This window comes from Narcine bancroftii, chromosome 6 (genome assembly GCF_036971445.1).
Source record: "Narcine bancroftii isolate sNarBan1 chromosome 6, sNarBan1.hap1, whole genome shotgun sequence".
Classification (NCBI taxonomy): domain Eukaryota; kingdom Metazoa; phylum Chordata; class Chondrichthyes; order Torpediniformes; family Narcinidae; genus Narcine; species Narcine bancroftii.
The window spans coordinates 131346329-131367176 of record NC_091474.1 but is presented as its reverse complement, the minus strand read 5'-3'; the positions used below and the strand labels follow the sequence as shown (position 1 = coordinate 131367176).

Sequence of the window (20848 nt, the reverse complement as noted above, 5' to 3'; positions counted from 1 at the left end):
GAGGGTCATAGCCAAAAAATGGTTGAGAATATCTGGGCTTGAGTCTCTGAAGTGAAACCCAATCTGCTCTCTCTTGATTCAGAACCAAGTGAGCCCCCAATAGAGATCTGGGGCACTGGTGGAGATAATATCAAAAGGCCCCAAGGCTACGCAGAATTTGAGTGGGTGATTACATCCCAAATTCAATGTAATGTAGAATAATGTGCAGTTGTTAATGGACAAAACAGGAAAACAAAAGAGTATTTGTTAAATTGTGGGAGGTTCAGTGTGCTGATGTTTAATGGGTTACAGATCAAGTCAAGTCAACTTTATTTATTGCACAGTAGGATGAGATAACATTTCATATGGAGCATATTTACATAGATAGACATTAGGAAAGCAGTTAACACGTTAAGATATTAAAGTATTAAGATGTCTACACTGAAAGTTCATGGTGCACTATGCACATCTGTACTGGGAGTTCAGGAGCCTGTTGGATTGGGGGAAAAAGCTCTTTCCCACTCTGGATGTAAAGGCCGAGTGCTTCAGCAGAAGGGAGAACATTTACATGTGGGATGTGTGGAGTTTTTCACAATAAACCTTTTCACACTGCGGTGTAAAATGAAGATTCATGGGAACCCTCCTGTGAACCTGCGTTGTGAAAAGGTTGGCCTGGAAATTTTAAAAGCGGTAGGGCTGCGGACCCAGGTAACTTTCCCGAACCACTTTCTCCCTGCTGTGAGAAATAGTAAATAGCCAAGTATGGGAAGTCTCGTGACATCAGCGCTTGTGTGCTGCATCATGTGGACGAATAAAATTTAAAAATTCATACCTCCTAACAACAGTGGGCTGCTTTGGCACATTGCGACAGCAGCACAATGCAGGATGAATGGCCATCCACATTAACCATAATCCCTCATGCAGCAGGAACCACTGCATTTCCCAGAGCAGTTCCAGCTGCATGAGAGATTATGGGAAATGAGGTCAACCATTCATTCAACATTGTGCCACCATCGCAACTTCCAGAAGTGGCCCCAAAGCGGGGGGGATGGGGGGTGTGGAACGGGCCGCTGGGTGGACGGCTGACCGACGGTAGGGAGAGGAAGCGGATGGGTGAGCAAGCGACTGATGGATAGTGAAGAAGGAACTTACGCTTACTCCTGTGAGTATGTAACGTGTCATCGGTTGGAGGTAGGACCCCCTAAATTGCTGGGGAGGGCAAATTCCCAGGAATTTGGACTGCGGGTGTGAAAGGCCCAGGAGATCCTGAATTCCGGGAATTTCACCTGGTCCAAGTAGGGTCACTGCTCACCTGTGGTGTGAAAGCAGCTACAGTTTATTGCTTTCCACTTGCATCAGGTGTAGTAAATGTCCTCCATGCGAGGAAGAAGTTCCCCAAAGATCTTTTCCACTGACTTAATTATCCTCTGCAGCATCTTGTGGTCCAGCTTCCAGACCAGGTGGTGATGCAGTTGCACAGGATGCTCTCAATACATCCTCTGTAGAATGTAGTGAGGATGGAGGGTGGGAGAGGAACTTTACTCAGCCTTTGCAGAAAGTAGAGGCACTGCTGAGCTTTGTTGGCTATGGAACTGGTGTTAAGGGAACAGATGAGATTCTCCACCAAGTGCACTCTGAGGAACTTGATACTCTTGACGACCTCAACGGTACAGCCATCAATGGTCAGGGGAGCATGGTTCCTCTAGGCCCTCCTTTTTAAAAATTTTTTTTTTAAATTTTTCACACCATAAACCACATTGACCATGATACATACATTTTCCTTTTCAAATATATACAGTGCCATTTTCTCCCCCCCCCCTCCTCCCATCCCACCCTCCCTACCTCCCCCCCCATCCATTTAAAGTACAAAATCTAAGATACATTAAACCAGTCAAACAATGTTGTCATTCAATAAAAATAAACAAGAAATTCCACTGAGTCAATTCTTTTCATTTCCTTCTCCTTTTGTTAATTTAGGTAGTGAATGTCCCCGGTAGGTTTTCTCTATTGTGTTTCATGTAAGGCTCCCATATTTGTTCAAATATTTCAATATTATTTCTTAAACTATATGTTATTTTTTCTAATGGAATACATTTATTCATTTCTATATACCATTGTTGTATTTTCAAATTATCTTCCAATTTCCAGGTTGACATAATACATTTTTTTGCTACGGCTAGAGCTATCTTAACAAATCTTTTTTGTGCACCATCCAAATCAATTCCAAATTCTTTGTTTTTTATGTTACTTAGGAGGAAGATCTCTGGATTTTTTGGTATATTGTTTTCTGTCATTTTATTTAATATTTGGTTTAGATCTTCCCAAAATTTTTCTAATTTCTCACATGTCCAGATTGCATGAATTGTTGTTCCCATTTCTTTTTTACATCGAAAACATCTGTCAGATACTGTTGGGTCCCATTTATTTAACTTTTGAGGTGTAATGTATAGCCTGTGTATCCAGTTATATTGTATCATACGTAACCTCGTATTTATTGTATTTCTCATCGTTCCAGAACATAACTTCTCCCATGTTTCCTTTTTTATCTTTATATTTAAATCTTGTTCCCATTTTTGTTTAGTTTTACCATTTGTTTCCTCATTCTCCTTTTCTTGCAGTTTAATATACATATTTGTTATAAATCTTTTGATTATCATTGCATCTGTAATCACATATCCAAAGTTACTTCCCTCTGGTAACCTCAGACTGCTTCCTAATTTGTCCTTCAAGTAGGATCTCAATTGGTAATATGCCAGCACTGTATCTTGAGTTATATTGTATTTATCTTTCATTTGTTCAAAGGATAATAATCTATTTCCTGAAAAACAATTTCTATTCTTTTGATCCCTTTTTTCTCCCATTCTCTAAAGGAAAGGTTATCTATTGTAAAAGGGAGTAACTTATTTTGCGTCAATATTAGTTTTGGTAATTGGTCATTTGTTTTATTCCTTTCTACATGAATCTTTTTCCAAATATTGAGTAGATTATGTAATACTGGAGAACTCCTATGTTGTACCAATTTTTCATCCCATTTATATAATATGTGTTCAGGTATCTTTTCCCCTATTTTATCTAATTCTAATCTAGTCCAATCTGGCTTTTCCCTTGTTTGATAAAAACCTGATAGGTATCTTAATTGTGCGGCTCTATAATAATTTTTAAAGTTTGGCAGTTGTAAGCCTCCTTGTTTATACCATTCTGTTAATTTATGTAGTGATATCCTCGGTTTCCCCCCTTTCCATAACAATTTCCTTATTATTTTCTTTAACTCCTTGAAGAATTTCTCTGTCAAGTGTATTGGCAATGCCTGAAATAGGTATCAAAACCTTGGGAAAATGTTCATTTTAATACAGTTTATCCTTCCTATTAGTGTTAATGGTAAATCTTTCCAATGCTCTAAATCGTCCTGTAATTTTTTCATTAGTGGATAATAATTGAGTTTATATAGATGGCCGAGATTTTTATTTATTTGTATACCTAGGTATCTTATTGCTTGCATTTGCCATCTGAATGGTGATTCCTTCTTAAATTTTGAGAAATCCGCATTATTCATTGGCATTGCTTCACTTTTATTTACGTTAATCTTGTAACCCGACAGTTCTCCATATTCCTTCAATTTCTTATATAATTATTTTATTGATAGTTTTGGTTCTGTTAAGTATACTCTAACATCATCCACAAATAAACTGATTTTATATTCCTTGTCTTTTATTTTTATCCCTTTTATATTATTTTCTGTTCTTATCAATTCTGCTAGTGGTTCTATAGCTAACGCGAACAATAAGGGTGATAGTGGGCATCCCTGCCATGTTGACCTGCTTAAGTTAAATTGCTTTGATATATATTCGTTCACTTTCGCCAATGGCCCCTTATATAATGCTTTAATCCAATTAATATACTTCTCTGGTAAACTGAATTTTTGCAATACTTTGAATAAATAATTCCATTCTACTCTGTCAAAGGCCTTCTCTGCGTCTAAAGCAACTGCTACTGTTGGCGCTTTACTCCCTTCTACTGCATGAATTAAGTTAATAAATTTACAAATATTGTCTGTTGTGCATCTTTTTTTAATAAATCCAGTTTGGTCTAGATTTACCATTTTAGGTACATACTCTGCTAATCTGTTTGCTAATAGTTTAGCTATTATCTTATAATCTGTGTTAAGTAATGATATTGGTCTATATGACGCTGGTGCAAGTGGATCTTTCCCTTGCTTTAGTATTACTGTAATTATTGCTGTTTTACATGAATCTGGTAAGCTTTGTGTTTTATCAATCTGGTTGATTACTTCTAGGAGGGGAGGAATTAATAAATCTTTAAATGTTTTATAGAATTCTATTGGGAATCCATCCTCTCCTGGTGTTTTATTATTTGGTAATTTTTTTATTATCTCTTGTATTTCTACTATTTCAAATGGTTCTGTTAATTTATTTTGTTCCTCTATTTGTAATTTTGGTAGTTAAATTTTAGTTAAAAATTCATCTATTTTCCCTTCTTTCCCTTCATTTTCAGTTTGGTATAATTGTTCATAGAATTCTCTAAAGTTTTCCTTGATCTCCGTTGGATTATATGTGATTTGTTTGTCTTTTTTCCTTGATGCCAATACCATTTTCTTAGCTTGTTCTGTCTTAAGCTGCCATGCTAGAATTTTGTGCGTTTTTTCCCCTAGTTCATAATATTTCTGTTTTGTCTTCATTATGTTCTTCTCCACCTTATATGTTTGTAGTGTTTCATATTTTATTTTTTTTATCTGCCAATTCTCTTCTTTTAGTTATATCTTCCTTCATTGCTAATTCTTTTTCTATATTTACTATTTCCCTTTCCAACTGCTCTGTTTCCTGATTTTAGTCCTTCTTCATCTTGGTTACATAACTTATTATTTGCCCTCTAATGAATGCTTTCATTGCATCCCATAGTATAAACATATCTTTCACTGATTCAAAATACATTTTCATTTGTCTTTCAATGAATTCTCTAAAATCCTGCCTTTTAAGTAGCATGGAGTTTAATCTCCATCTATACATTCTTGGAGGGATGTCCTCTAACTCTGTTGTCAATATCAAGGGTGAATGGTCCGATAATATTCTAGCTTTATATTCTGTTTTTCTTACTCTATCTTGCATACAAGCTGATAACAGAAATAGGTCTATTCTTGAGTATGTTTTATGTCTACCCGAGTAATATGAATATTCCTTTTCATTTGGGTGTTGTTTCCTCCATATATCTAATAGTTGCATTTCTTCCATCGATTTAATTATAAATTTGGTTACTTTGTTCTTTCTGTTAATTTTTTTCCCAGTTTTGTCCATATTTGAATCCAAATTCAGGTTGAAATCCCCTCCTATTAATATGTTCCCTTGCGTATCTGCTATCTTCAAAAAAATATCTTGCATAAACTTTTGATCTTCTTCGTTAGGTGAATATACATTGAGTAGATTCCAAAACTCTGAATATATCTGACATTTTATCATTACATATCTCCCTGCTGGATCTATTATTTCCTCTTCTATTTTAATTGGCACATTTTTACTAATTAATATTGCTACTCCTCTTGCTTTTGAATTATACGACGCTGCTGTTACATGTCCTACCCAATCTCTCTTTAATTTCTTGTGCTCCAATTCAGTTAAATGTGTTTCTTGCACAAATGCTATATCAATTTTTTTCTTTTTTCAGTAAATTTAGCAGTTTCTTCCTTTTAATTTGGTTATGTATTCCATTAATATTTAAAGTCATATAGTTCAGCGTAGCCATTTAATACTTTGTTTATCTTCCCTTTCCGTTTCTCCATCATCACCTTTCCTTCTTATCCATTTCTGCTTTCTTGTTTTGAACACTTTAAGACAACATTTCTAAAACATCAAACATTTTCCTTATTCTCCCATTTAAAACTTCTTTTACCCCATTCTCCCCTCCCCCTCCTGAGTTGCCCTTTATCCCTTGTCAGGCAACCACATCTCCCCTCTCCATTTGGATTTGCGAATTCACTCGCAAACGTCAACTGATTTTGTAGTGATCATAACTCCTCCCCACCCAGCCCCCCAGAAAAGATTTCAATTTTCATCTGTAACAAAGGTCACTCTTTTAATTCCCTCCTTATTCCCTCTATTCCCTTTCCCTCCCTTATTAATTCTTGTCTATACTCTATATATTTTCCTCTAAATACGGATACATTCATGTATACACACTATATATATACACACATATACCCCTTTACACACATACATATAGTTCGTGGTCATTTTTACTCTCATTACATGTCTTCATCTCTCTGCTTGTTTTGTAGTTGTTCTGCAAATTTCCTTGCTTCCTCTGGATCCGAGAATAGTCTGTTTTGTTGCCCTGGAATAACTATTTTAAGTACCGCTGGGTACTTTAACATAAATTTATATCCTTTTTTCCATAAGATCGTTTTTGCTGTATTGAACTCCTTCCTCTTCTTCAGGAGTTCAAAACTTATGTCTGGATTGAAAAAAATTTTTTGACCTTTATATTCCAGTGGCTTTTTATCTTCTCTTACTTTCTTCATTGCTTTCTCCAATATATTTTCTCTTGTTGTATATCTTAAGAATTTTACTAAAATGGATCTTGGTTTTTGCTGCGGTTGTGGTTTCGGGGCTAAAGTTCTATGTGCCCTCTCTATTTCTATTTCTTCATGTAATTCTGGTCTTCCTAGGACCCTGGGGATCCAATCTTTTATAAATTCTCTCATATTCTTGCCTTCTTCATCTTCCTTAAGGCCCACTATCTTTATATTATTTCTTCTATTATAGTTTTCTATTATATCTATCTTCTGAGCTAACAGCTCATGTGCCTCTTTAACTTTTTTATTAGATTCTTCTAATTTCTCTTTTAAGTCCTCTACTTCCATTTCTACAATTGTTTCTCGTTCTTCCATATTTTCCACACTTTTTCCTATCTCTGACATGGCCATTTCTATTTTATTCATTTTTTCTTCTGCATTGTTAATTCTTCTTTTTAACTCATTAAATTCTTGTAATTGCCATTCTTTCACTGATTCCATATATTCTTTAAAAAAAGATATATCCATTGTCTTGCCTTTCTCTTCTTCTTCCACTTCTTTCTGTTCTTCTTCTTCTTCTTCCTCTGGATTGACCATCTGTTGTTTCCTTGTTTTCTTTTTTTCCCTCTTCTTTCTTGTTGTCGTTATTGTTTGTGTTCTGCACCTGCTGCTGTGCTGCAGGTGTCTCTCTCAGCTGTGGAGATCAACTCCGCAGCTGTTCCCCCCCTCCCGTCAGTGTGTTTTTTTTCATGTGCGGTTGCGCACTTTTACTTGGCTCTGCGAGCCATTTTTGTAGTCCCGAGCCCGGGACTTCCACTGACCTGAGGGAGCGGGCTTCTCTCTCCGCGGCGGGCCTCTTCGGACAGGTAAGGCCTTCACCTTCTTCCGACATTCTTTCTTCCTCTTTTCTTCCCGTTGTTTTCTACTTTTCTCTCTTCGCTGCCATTTTCTTCTCACCTTTATTTTTACTTTATTATAAATTTTAATCTTGTACCTTTGTGCTTTGTGTGTTTTTTTTAAACTTTTCGGGAGAGGGCTGGAATTCCCTAACCGGCCACTACTCCATCACATGACTCCCTCTAGGCCCTCCTGAAGTTGACAACCATCTCTTGTTTTTCTTAACGTTCAGATACAGGTTGTTTGCACCAGTTCATTAGTGTCTACACTTCGTCTCTGTACGCTGGCTCATCATTCTTAGTCGTCAGCGAATTTGATGATGTGGTTTGAGCTGTATTTGGCTACACAATCATTGGTCAGCAGAGTGAACAGCAGTGGACTAAGCACGCAGCCCTAGCAGGGCCCGTACTCAATGTGATGGTCTTAGAGGTGCTGTTTCAGATCTTGTCATGAAGTTGAGAATCCAATTGCAGAGGGTGGTGTTTAGACCCAGCAGACCCAACTTCCTTATTAGGTAGTGAGGTATGATTGTGTTGAATGTCGAACTGAAGCCAATAAACAGCATTCGAACATATGAGTTTTATTTTCCGGGTGGGTGAAGGCGAGGTAAAGGGCAGAGGCAATTGAATCAACCATGGAGTAGTTGGATCTATATGCGAACTGCAGGGAGTCCAATGAGCAGGGCAGCAGGAATGTGAGTACGACAGGGCAGTAAACATTGATTGAGGCAGGACACAGACAACTTTTTGGTATGGGTCAATGTTGGCGGCCTTGAAGCACCTAGGGACCACAGGGAGAATTTAAAGATCATCTTATATACAAGTTCAATAGTGAGAGATTCAGCATATTAATGTTTAATGAGTTACAATTAATACTGTGGAAACTTTACTGAAGATACATGCAAGGAAAACATAAAAAGATTAATTGTATGAGCTGTACATTTGAGGTAAACTGAGTTGTGGATTAAAGATGTATATTGGCCATTGGTGAGATTACATCAGGAGTAATGTGTACACTATTGGTTTCTTTTCCCATAGAAGAACAGGAGTACAGTTTATTCTATAAAGAGAGATCAAATGGACAAGACCTATGTTCTCTAGAGTTTAAAAAACTAAAAGGTGATCTCTCTGAAACTTACAAAATTTTTGCAGAAAGGGTGCTTCTTCAGGTTGACTAATTGAGGACCAAAATTCACAATCTCAGAATAAGTTTGTTGATCATTTTGAAAAAGATGAGAACATTTTCTCTTTATACCTTGAATGTGCAATCATTGAGTTCATTCTAAGCAATGTTTGAAAGTTTCCTGAATATTAAGAGAATCAAGGGACTTAGGGGGTTAATGCAGGAAAATGAGGTTAATGCAGCAAATCAACTGTGATCTTAATGTATGGTGAAGCAGATTCAAACAATTCAAAGGACCCCTCCTGGTTCTATTTCGAAAGTTCTTATATTTTGATCATTTAATCTCTCCTCAGTTCAATGTCCATTAAGTATGCTTCAAGCACCATGCCTCACTTTGAAATTCAAATGTCAGCAGACCACCAACATCCATTCTGTTCACCACTCAGCTCTGGGACTGTGTGATAAATTCAAGCAGCAAAGCATCATTTCCAATTGTTTTGGACCTCCTTCCCACCAATGCAAAGCTTTTCTGTATCAAATCTGTGCAGTGAATGACATGCAATGGCTTTTCTACATTGAAACAGTTCACACATAGGAACCTCTAATCTCCAACAGCAGCGAAGCAATTCATCCTCTAAGTGAATTAAGAATTGTGTCATTCATGTGGAGGTAAACTAGAGATTATTCTTATCTATTTTTATTCATACAGAAAATAGATTTTTTCATATGAATGATGAAGCCAGAAACAGTGTAAACATTGGATGAACAGCAGCTTGTGTTCCATCTGGGCATCCTTCAGCTGGATAGCATTGGCATCAACTTCTCCGGATACTGTTGCCCTATTGCGCCCCATATCACCCCTTCCCCTGCCCATCCCTATGTCTCCTTTCCTCACAGAGCCACCTCCCTCTCCTCTGATCAATTCTCACATTTCCTCTCCTGTCCTTTCGATTTCCAATTATAGTCTTTTGCCTGTTGGCCTGTGTTCCTCCCTTTTCTTCCTTCCACCCCCATCCTTTATATTCAGGCATCTGCCATATTGTTGCTCAAATTTTGAAGGAAGGATCAAGCCAGAAACATTGGTAATATATCTGACTCCACCAGTCTGACAAGGATAACTGCAGCAATAGACTTCTTGGGAGGACAAAAAATCTGGAACACCATCAGGGTGGATGTCAAGGACCAAATTGAAGGTTCCCAGTTTTCCCAGGACTTCTTTGTCTGAAAGGTCTTGAAGGAATGGTGCAAATTTAAGGCAAAAGGCAGCTACTTCCTCCAGGATGATTTTGATAACGGTCACTTTGATGTGACATTCAAAATCCCTGCAGGATGGTAGATGATGCTCCAGGACTTCCATTAGAAGGGGAACGTTGCTCCACTCTCTCTACTCAAGGCTTAGCCACTCTTCACCCTTCCAACACAGAAGACATGGGTGATTTTGGTGCACATAATCAACCCACATGCTAAGCGTGGACATGCTCACTGTCCTGGGTCATTATGTCGAGGGACCAAGGACCTGCATGGACGTCAAGTATACCTTTGGAATCAGGACCAAGCAAAGGTGAAACTGAGAGAGGATAGCAAAGGGGCCATCATCCACGCGCCCCCCACCCCACAATGGTGTTTGCATTGGAGGTATCTGTGGGGTACTTGGTCTATGCTGGAGAGCCCAGGATATGTAGGAATTGCAACAAAACTGGACATATGTGGCCCAATGCAGCACAGTCGTAAGTAAGAACTGCAAGCAGGAAGGTGACCAGACCAAGGACAGTACAGAGAGCAAGTGCTGTGACTTGTGTGGGGAAGTACGCTATCTCCATATAGCCTGCCAAAAATATGTACCCACCTACACACAGTAGTAAGTAGAGTACGAGACAGCTTGATCTCAGAATCAGACTCAGAATTTATTGTCATGAACAAGTCATGAAATTTTATGTTTTGTGGCAGCATCACAGTGTAAACATTCATTATAACCACCTTACAACATTACTATAAAAAAAATTAAAATATCAGTGCATGAAAAGTAAGGCCGTGTCTTTGATTCGTTGTTCAGGAATCTAATGGGAGCAGGTTAGAAGCTGCCCTTGTGCTGTTGAGAGCTCATCTTTAGTCTCCTGTACCTTTTTCCCGATGGTAGCAGAGTGAAGAGGGCATGGCCTGGGTGATGGGGGTCTTTGAAGATAGAAGCTGGTTTTTTTAAGACACCGCCTCATGTAGATGTCCTTGATGGAGTGAAGTCTGGTGCCTGTGATATCATAGGCCAAGTTAACAACCCCCTGGAGTTTATTCTTGTCTTGAGAATTGTGCCTCCATACCAGGCAGTGATGCAACCAGCCAGAATGCTCTCCACAGTACATCTGTAGAAGTTTATGAGAGCCTTCGGTGATGTACCAAACCTCCTCAGACATCTCACAAAGCAAAGTATAGCCACTGGCGCCTTCTTTGTGAGGTGTTGGAGGCAACACCAAACCCAGCAACACCACCAGCTTCACTTGAGGAGACCCCTCTCCCAGAGAAAGATCACCCCCTGTTCCTGAGCCATAAATCAGGGCTTCAGTTCACCATAGCAGTGGGCATGAGGGCTCAGTCTGATTGACAACAAACTATCAGGATTGCTAATTGGAGAGTCCTTTAAACATTGGAGATTAAAATAGCAACCTTCAACATGTGCAGCATTAAATGCACTATGTGATGCCTTGCAATACCTTGCCAAAGTCAAGGCAGATGTGACTTTCTAATAGAAGTGTGACTGGCACACCTCAGGAACTATGGGAGGTGGTTGCAATGATGGCCCCATAAGTTGTCTTTGTGGTAGGAGGGGAATGATTGTCATGTAACTGGTCTGGCTATCTTGCTGCAGCAAGGCAGCTCTATAATCACAGAGGTCAAGAAGGTGGTTGAAGGGGCATCCCTGGGGCACCTGACTCCGGCTGATCAACAGTTCCCACTGTTGCTGGTGATATCCAGGCCGGTCATTCTGGCTGATGACTTCCAACTGCAACATCATTATGGCTGGACAATTCGGTGGCATCAACAACAGTCTGGACAGCTCCTCCAGACTCCTAATGGAGACTGTAAAAGATGTGCAGGTGTGCAACACCTGCAGTAACACTGCAGATACAACTCACCTGGTCAAGTTCAAACAGCTCAATCCAGTCCAGATTGGACTTTATCTTCTTATCAAAGGCTGTTACATTCAGAACCACTGACGTCACACCGATATTCTCTGACTGCTGTCTGCTATGCATCTCCTGTCACTTAGAGGAGGAACAGAAGGTAAGCAGGGGAATGTGGAAGCTGAACGTGAAATTGCTGACCCCAGAGATCATGGAGGAAATAAAGAAGGAGTGCACAGGTTGGAAAACCGTGAAACCCTTTTTTGACTCCCCAGTTAACTGGTGGGAAGTGATCAAGTAGAACATCAAGAGATTCCTTATCCTCAAGGGTGTTCAGAGAGCAAGTCTGAGGCAGAGGGAACTAAGCCAACTACAGACTCACCTGCAGCAACTCCTCCTTCTGCAGTCAAGAGGGGTTAATGTGAGAGAGGAACTCCAAGAGGTGAAGAGCCCCCAAGCCTTGCTATTCACCTTGGAGTCCTGCAAGATCATCTTCCAATCCAGAGATTGTTCAGTGAAGCAGGTTGATACATGTTCATGCTTCTTCTTCCAAATGGTTCACAGAGGAAGGACTGTGATTCATAGCTTTATGGAAGAGGCAGCTCAGTCAGCCTTGCAGATGGGCATACAGAGGATCAGCACTTCCTTTTATGCTGAACTGTACAACTCAAAGTTTATTTGCAAAATAGCCTTCTGAAACTTCCTGTTTTCTATCATATAAGTTTTAGGTGACAGCAAGTGGGAGAGTTTGGACCAGCCAATTACCCTGGGGGAGCTGATGGACTCCATCCATTCCTTTGCGTCAAGTAAGACTTCCGGAAGTGACAGTTTACCAGCTGAGTTGTACACGGCTTTGTGGGATTGGGTGGGCCCAGAGATTCTGGAAGTATACAATGCTAAGCTCTTGGTAGGTAGCATGTCAGACTTCATGAGGAAGTACATCAGCCTCATCTTCAAACATAAGAGGGAAAAGAAAGATATCAGGATTTGGAGACCCATATCATTATTAGTCATTGACTAACAAATCCTGTCCAAAAGCATCACCAATTGAGTCAAGTCTGCCCTGGGCAGGTAATCCACCCAGACCAAACCTGCACCATTCCAGGCAGGAAAATCTCTGACAAGATTGTGCTGCTCAGAGATGCCTTTGCCTACATGTAGGTCAAGGATGTGGACACCTGCCTGGTCAGCTGAGAACATGAGAAGACTTTTAATCAGATGTGCTCTCCAAAATGGGCTTTGGGGAGAGAATACAAATTTGGATTAAACTTCTTGACATGGACATCCATAGCATAGTCCAAATCAGTAGGTAGCAAAAAATAGCTTCTTATCAATCTGGAGTCAGGCAGGGTTGCCAGCTCTTTCTAGTCTTATTTGTGTGCTGTTTTGAGCCATTTGTTGAATCCATCAGGAAGAACGAGAGCATAAGACGGGTAGTTACCAGTCAGTTTCAAGCCTTCCCTGTAAGTGGACAATGTTGCCATCTTCTGTTCAGACACATGGTCATTACGCATCTGCAACCATTCTTAGTCTACATCAGGAGCCATGACAATTCACTTCGGTAATTGGTCTGACCAATTCACCATCCTCTTCACAGTCTGATCGGACTACCTGAAGGCATTAGGAATCTGGTTTGGAGGGGCCGAGGCATGCAACAAAAATTGGTCAGAATGGACCACAAAGGTTCCACCAGAAATTGGGTCTGTGGTCGCGGTGCTCCCTTTCAATAGCAGGAAAGAACCTGGTCATCAGGTGCAAGGTGCTCTCAGTCCTGCTGTATGTGGTGCAAGTATGGCTCATCCCCCACACCTCCGCCCTGCTCTTACCAGAGCAGACATCTGATTCATATGGGGACTTGTATGAAAAGGTGGAAAGGGTCCGAAAGGTCACCATGTACAAGTCGCCAGACATCAGGGGCAAGGGTGTACCCAATGTGGCCCTCATCCTGATGACCGCCTTCATGTGTGGCTGCATCAGGCTGTGCGTGGAACTAAAGTATGAAGGCACCAAGTGCCGCTATATGCTAAGGTTCTACTTGTCCCCGGTGTTAAGAAGGATGGGCATTGTCCCTTTGCTGCGTAATATCTTAGTCAGCTGGACTTTGCCACACTACCTATCCTTCTTTGAAAATATTTTCCAAACATTTTTTACCATAAGGCCATCAGGCAGTGGACAGCACAAAACATCCTGCAGACACTGAGAGATGAGGACTTGATGGACATGATGATGTGGTTCCAGGTCATCTGGTGGAATGCCTCATCACCTGTGCTCACAAACAAGCACCTGGACATGGCCTGGCTGGTGGCAAGGAGCCATGGCAGTCAGATCCTTCCTGTACAACTGGAACATCACCCACCATCCATGTTGTCCTCGAGATGATTGCAGTGGAATGGAGGTAGTCACCAATCTCTTTTCAGAATGAAGATTCATTAAGGGTATGTGGAAAAGGATGCAAGAGTCCTTTTCATAGTTTATTATCAGCAGCTATGTGTCAGAGGAGTCTCTGATTTACAGGCTCTTTCCTGGAATGGACACAGAGTCAGGCATCCAGAACTGCTATTCACCTTGGAGTCCTGCAAGATCATCTTCCAATCCAGACCATCAACTTGGTGAAAGTTGCACTTTTGTCTGCCTAAAACCTGTTGGTCTTCCAGCAGACAGAGATGTTGGTGCAGGAAGGTGACTGACTAGCATATTCGAGGCTGCACTGAGGGACCCACTGGGGCTTGGCGCAGCCAATGGAAAGGACCACAGTCTGGAGTCCTACCATTATTGGGCATTGAGAGGCTGAAACTGGGGGAAGACCACTCAACAATGGGGTGGGGAAAGAACATAACAAGGTGGCAATGGTGTAAGTAGAAATGAATGTAACAATGTACAGTCCTGAAAATGTATAGAAACTAAACTAAAGGTGCAAAGGATCTTTGAACGGTTTTCCTTTTGTAAATAACTTATTGTGGATTAAGTCGAGTTTATTATCTGATTGCACAAGTGCAACCTGACAAAACAGCGTTCTCCTTCTGGTTAAAAAGAAGTTGGTTATATATCTTTACCTCCTATGGACACTGCAAGACCTGCTGAGTTTCTCCAGCATTTTTGTATTTTTACCACAATCACAGTACCTGCAGACTTCAGTGTTTCACTAGTTCAGTTGATATCAATATTGTTAGCATGCAAACTGGAGTGAGTGGAGTGCAAAATATTAAATCACCATGTTTATTTCTGATGCTGATGGGTTTGCTAATGCACTTTCTGCATTTAATCTCTTAATATTTCCCTCCAGGTTATTATTCAGTGTCCTTGTAGCATGATGTGTTGGATTAATCAGGACCCACTTGCTATGAAGGAACTCTGTCCAACTGGCAAAGAAAAGCATTTGCTTTTGAGGCCATGCCCTTGGTATCAATCAGCTGGTTAAATATTTACACTATTCAATGCTGAGTCAACCAGTAATGACAGCAATGTTCAACCATTACAGAATTTCCCATTATTTAGAGACTCAAGTCCACCATGCTAACACTTCCCAAATGAGAATGAGGCACTGGGAGAAAGTCAAGTTGTGCCTGATCCTCCAAATCTTCACTGTTTACACGCAGGATATGTCAAGTAAAGCAAAAGCTTGAAGCAAACCAAAATTCCTCCTGCAAACAAGCCCAACATAATCCTTGATCCATCGTTTTATATTTATTATATTTTTTTCTGTATTGAAACATTGTTTATTGACTTGTAGTTGGTGAATCTTGTGTGCCTGTATGACTGAAGCAAGAAAGAATGACTGGTGCATCAAAACATCATACTCATGTATATGACAATAAACTCATCATTATCATGCTTATCCAAAAAAAATGTTGGTGCTGCCAGAGGTGCTGTACCTGACCCAGGGAGAGCAGAGAATAGAGACCCAGGGCTCCCCAGTAGGGACCTACTGCTCAGTCCAATTACCAACAGTTCTGTACAGGCTTTAAGTGGACTGTTAAAGGAGCTAACAGTGTTTTGTTTTAAAATCCTGACACCGTGGGGTCTGGGGCCAAGGTGGCAGCACTTGTGCTGGCAGCAGCTTCAATGAGTTGCAGACTCTGGAGGAGCAGAGGACTAGTGCAGGGCACCAGAAAATAAGGAGAACAGCCCCTATTTGGGAAGGAAAAGCAGAGGAGACAACCTTACGGGACTGTGACCATGGCGGTGGACCACTGAGGGACTTTGTGGCTGAAAAACTCACAGGTGGTGGGTTGTCATCAATGTGGTCAAAGGACTCACACTAGGCTCTGGACTGCTGGAGTTTGGCTAAAGGGGTACCAGGTATCAGAACCAGGATCCAAGAGTGTACTGAGGGTGTGATCCACCAAAGGCTTCCTGATTGTGTTGGAGGTTTGGATCTGGAACTCAGGTTACTGATAGTTTGGACTACGATGGTCTGGCTGCAGAGGTTATGGGAGCACTGTAATGTACAGACACTCAGTGACTCTGAAGGGACACTTTTTAGCTTCCCTTTCTCTTATTGTAAGGTGTGCCAGATAATTTCTGCTGATGGCAATTCTTTGTCTGCTTATGGACATAGAACCCAAAGTTTCCTGGCCATATTTCCTTCTTGCCCTCCAGTGAGATGTCACTCTTGGTTGTTTTGAAAGGAAGATACTCTTGTATTATTTGATGGAGGACTTAAAATGGCCCTGGAGTTTGCAATGCAATCCCTATTACCCCAATTCGCCCCATCTCCTCCTAAACATGTTCCTTCTTCCCAAAATGTTAAAATCAAGGGCTTATTCTGCATATAAATCCATTCAGAAATTAAATAATACTTTTATTTTATTTTGTAGCTGCACGGATTTGGTGGATGGATTTGACTGCCATTGTGAACCAGGATGGATGGGTTTGAGATGTGACACCGATATAGAGGTATGGTCCACTTAGTGTTTTTCTATAGGTTTCTAAATTTAAGCTTATTTGTCACATTATACCTGGTACAATGAGAAAGTTTCTCCTGCAAGCAGCCTAACAAATTAACAGGTTATACCTGGTACCCCTGCATAGAACTGAAGAATTAGAACACTGTATAGAATTACAATAGGAAAAAAAAGATCAATTAGAATAAAGCAAGAGCAGCATGAAAGCATTGTTATTGGGTTCATTTAAGAATCTGATGATGCAGGGAGGAATCTTTTTAAGCCTGTTGGTGTATACTTCCATTCTTCTTCCTGATGTGGCAGCGGTGGGTGCAAAGAGTGTGTGTCCGGGGGTCCTGGATGTGATGGGCCTTTCAGTCAATTGGCTACCTTTCCAAAGCTGTGGAAGATGAATATGGAGGGGATGGAAGATTCTAAGCTGAATTCATTACTTCCTCCAGCTTCTTCAGACCTTAAGCAGAACAGTTCCTGAACCATCCAGCACATAAGCTCTTGATGTGGCACCTGTAGATTTTTCCAAAAGAGTCATACTGAACCTGCTTCATTTTCAAAGAAAGAGGAGAATTTGGTGCACTTTCTTGCCCTTCTTCACAATGAGGTTATCCTCGGTCAAGTACTTCGAGATGCCTACTCTGGATTTTTCTCTCCTTTCTACGTCAACACCATTGAAATGGTTCTGCCCCTTCTCCTGAAGTATATGGTCAGCTCCTTTTACTGATGTTGAGAGAGTGGTTGTTATCTTGGTACCACGCCAGAATGCTTCTGATCTCCTTCCTGTATTCCATCTCATCATTATTTGATACCCAGACTATGACTGTGGTGTCATTGACAAACTTGAAAATTAAGATGGAATCGTATTTGGTTGTACAATGGTGGGCTTAGAGCAAGTCAAGTAGGGGACTGAGTGCACATAATTGATGGGTGCTAGTATTGTGTGAGATCATGGAGATGTTGCTACCCATTTTCACTGTTTGCAATCTGTTTGACAAGAAGTCAAGGATCCTGTTGCTGTGGAGGAGAGCAAGTTTGTTTTGTTGCAGAATTTCCAACTGGACATTGTTGGTGAAATGGGAGTAAATTGCATGTAGAGAGGGAAACCAGAGGAGACAGTGAGTGACAGAAAGAAGTGGAAGGGAGAGGGAAAGGATGTTTCAGAGAGAAGTGCATTTATTTTTCTTGAGCGCAGTCAAGTCAGTCAGGCATCAGTTAACCTGTCCATAAATCCAATGGTCATACTTAGATTTTTTGCAGCAGTGTATCCGGTTGTCCTCAGGTCCTGGCTGTTACAGCCATCATACAAGATAGACTGGATACAACCTGCAGGTTCCTACTAAACACATGTCATTCTAACTTGGAATTGCATCATCAATCATTCATCCCATAAAACGTGACAAAATACATGCAAATGAAACATTACATTATTCATTCAGAGCTTACTTCTTCCCTTAAGGGATAAATGCCTTGACATAGACATTGCTAGCGATATTAACGATAGTGGTATGGAGACCGAAGGAGGGAATCATTATAGGTTAATTCCCTGGACATCTTAAATACAGATTCCCAATTCTTAAAAACATGTTGTAACAATTTCTGAAGTTGTAAGTAATCTTCTCCAGAGGAACACAATTTCTGACTTTCAGTTGGTCAGACTTAGCTGGGAATCAGATTTCCAAGTAATGGCTATGGATTTCCTGGCCACTGCTAAAGCAAGTTTAACAATTTCAATTGATATTTCGATAGCCTCATTTTAGGTCTTTCATCTGCTAATTTCCCCATTAAAAACAATTCTGGCACTTGAGGGTATCAAATTCCAGTAATTTGTTCGAGGAGATTCCAAAATCTTCCCTGAAGGATCTTACCTTAGGTCATGACCAGGTCAATTGTAATGTAAAAATGTCCCTTTATGTCCACATTGAAAACATAAATTGGATAATTCATATTTCAATTTATTTAATTTTTGTAGCGTAAGATACAGCTGATGCAAAAAATTATATTGCACTAATCTATTACCTTACATTAATTGTATTGCTCATGCTGTCCCGACACAGGTCAGACCAGCAAAATTGATCAATTTCTATATCCAAATCTGATTCCCATCTCTTTCTTGACTTAACTAGCCCCTGTCGAACCACAGTCTCTATTTCAGTACATTGTGGTAAGATTTGTGCTGGACCTAATTTATCCCTTAAATAAGATTTTAACTGAAGATAGCAGAAAAAGAATGTATTTAAAACTCCAAACTTATTCCTGATTTGTTAAAATGTCATATATTGTACCTGCTCAAGACAATCTTCGATATATTTGATCCCATTCTGAGACCAAGTTTCTAGAATTTTATTATCAATTATTAAAAGAATTAATTTATTTTGAGCTTGGGGTGTTTTGGGTAAGAGGCCTCCACTAACACCAATTGAGTTTATTCCAAATTGTAATGATATGTTTTAGGAAGGTGGCTTCCTTAGGACCAGATAGTAATTAAGAATTCCATTTATATACAAAATTTTCTGATATCTTCTCACTAACCTTATGCAGTTCCAATTTTACCCAAGAAGACTTGACTCCTCTGTCAAAGAGGGAGGTGACGAACTTCATTTGGGATGCCCAACAATATTTTTTAAAGACTGGGATATTTAATCCTCCTAGTTCATAATTCCAAGTTAAGTTATTGATAGAAACTTATCTTTCCACAGAAACTTTCTAATATATTTATTTAAATTCTGAAAGAATCATTGTGGTACTAAAGAAGGTAGGTTTTAGAAAAGATATTGTAATTTAGGAAATATATTCATTTTTATACAATTGACTCTTCCAATCAAAGTAATTGGAAGAGTTATCCATTTATTTAAAACATCCTCAATTTTCCAAAGTTTCCAAAGCAAGGGAAAATAATTTATATAAATTCTGCAATTTTTTATCTTATCTTAATACCTAAATATTTTATCCCATTAAGCAGCCACTTAAATTGAGACTCTCTTTTAACATGATCATAATTCCCACCCGTAAGTGGCATAACTTTGCTTTTATCCTAATTAACTTTATAGCCCAAGAAAGTCCCGAAAAATTCCAATTTAGACTGTAATTTTTGTAATGAACTCACTGGTTCTGTCAGATATATCAGAATATCATCAGCATGGAGATTGATTTTGTGTTCTTCCTGGTTAACCCTGAAGCCTTTTATGTCTGGATCTTGGCAGATAGATTCCACTAACAGTTCAATAGCCAGTATGAAAAGTGCTAGATTTAATGGACAACTTTGTCTACTAGATCTGAACAATGGGAACACCGATAAGATGTGGCCATTAGTGATTACTTTTGCTTTAGGCTCATGATATGGAGCTTTAACCCAATTAATTAATACCTCTCCTAGTCCAAATTTTCACAAAACTTTAAATAAATAGTCCCATTCCAGTCTGTCAAAAGCTTTTTCTGCATCTAGGACCAGAGCAACACTCAATTCATCTCTTCTTTGTGCCAGATGTACAATACTGAGCAGTCTTCTAGCATTGTCCGCAGACTGCCTCTTCTGTATGAAACCTGTCTGATGTACATTTACTAATTTAGGTAAATATATTGCCAATCTATTTTCCAGAGCTTTAATAATGATCTTGTAGTCTGTATTCAATAATGATTTGGGCCTATGAGATGATGGATTCAATGGGTCCCTGTATTTTTTGGGGATCACTGTAATAATTGCTACAGAGGAGGACTCCAGGAGAGTATGGTTGCCACTGCTTGATCCAGTACCTCCATAAACAGAGGTATCAATAAATTCTTTATAAAATTCGGCTGGGAACCCATCTTCTCCTGGGGATTTATTAACTTTTAAGGATAACAATGCTTCCCCTATCTCAACTTGATTAAAGGGAGCATTTAAACACCACTGTTCTTCTAAATTCAAATTTATAAGGTCAAATTGTGACAGGAAACTCTATTTTAAGGGCCTCTATTTCCTCAGTGGTTTATATGAAGATTTGGTATGAAGCCAGAAACCCTGGCAAATTTCACAGATGTGTGGTGGAAAGTGTGCTGATCAGCTGCATCACAGTCTGGTATGGAGATGCTAATACCCCCCAAGCATAAAGCCCTCCAAAAGGTAGTGGGCACAACTCAGGACATCACACAAAAACATTCCCCACTCTTAGGGTACACTGCTGTCTGAAAGCAGCAGTAATCATCAAGGGTCCACACCACCCAGCACACACGCTGTTATCACTGCTACCCTCGGGAAAGGTGTATAGATGCCAGAAGACTTGCACCACCAGGTTCAGGAACAGATGCTGTCCATCCACCATCAGATTCCCTCAACA

General features: G+C 39.9%; 1 protein-coding gene across 1 annotated transcript in view; it reads left to right on the top strand.

Moving 5' to 3' along the window:
- eys (eyes shut homolog) overlaps window positions 1-20848 on the top strand; it is a 986043-nt gene that overhangs the window by 253417 nt on the left and 711778 nt on the right. The window contains exon 14 of the mRNA XM_069886108.1: window positions 16455-16533. Within this exon, the coding sequence (XP_069742209.1) occupies window positions 16455-16533 (79 nt within the window). The remainder of the gene's footprint in view (window positions 1-16454; window positions 16534-20848) is intronic.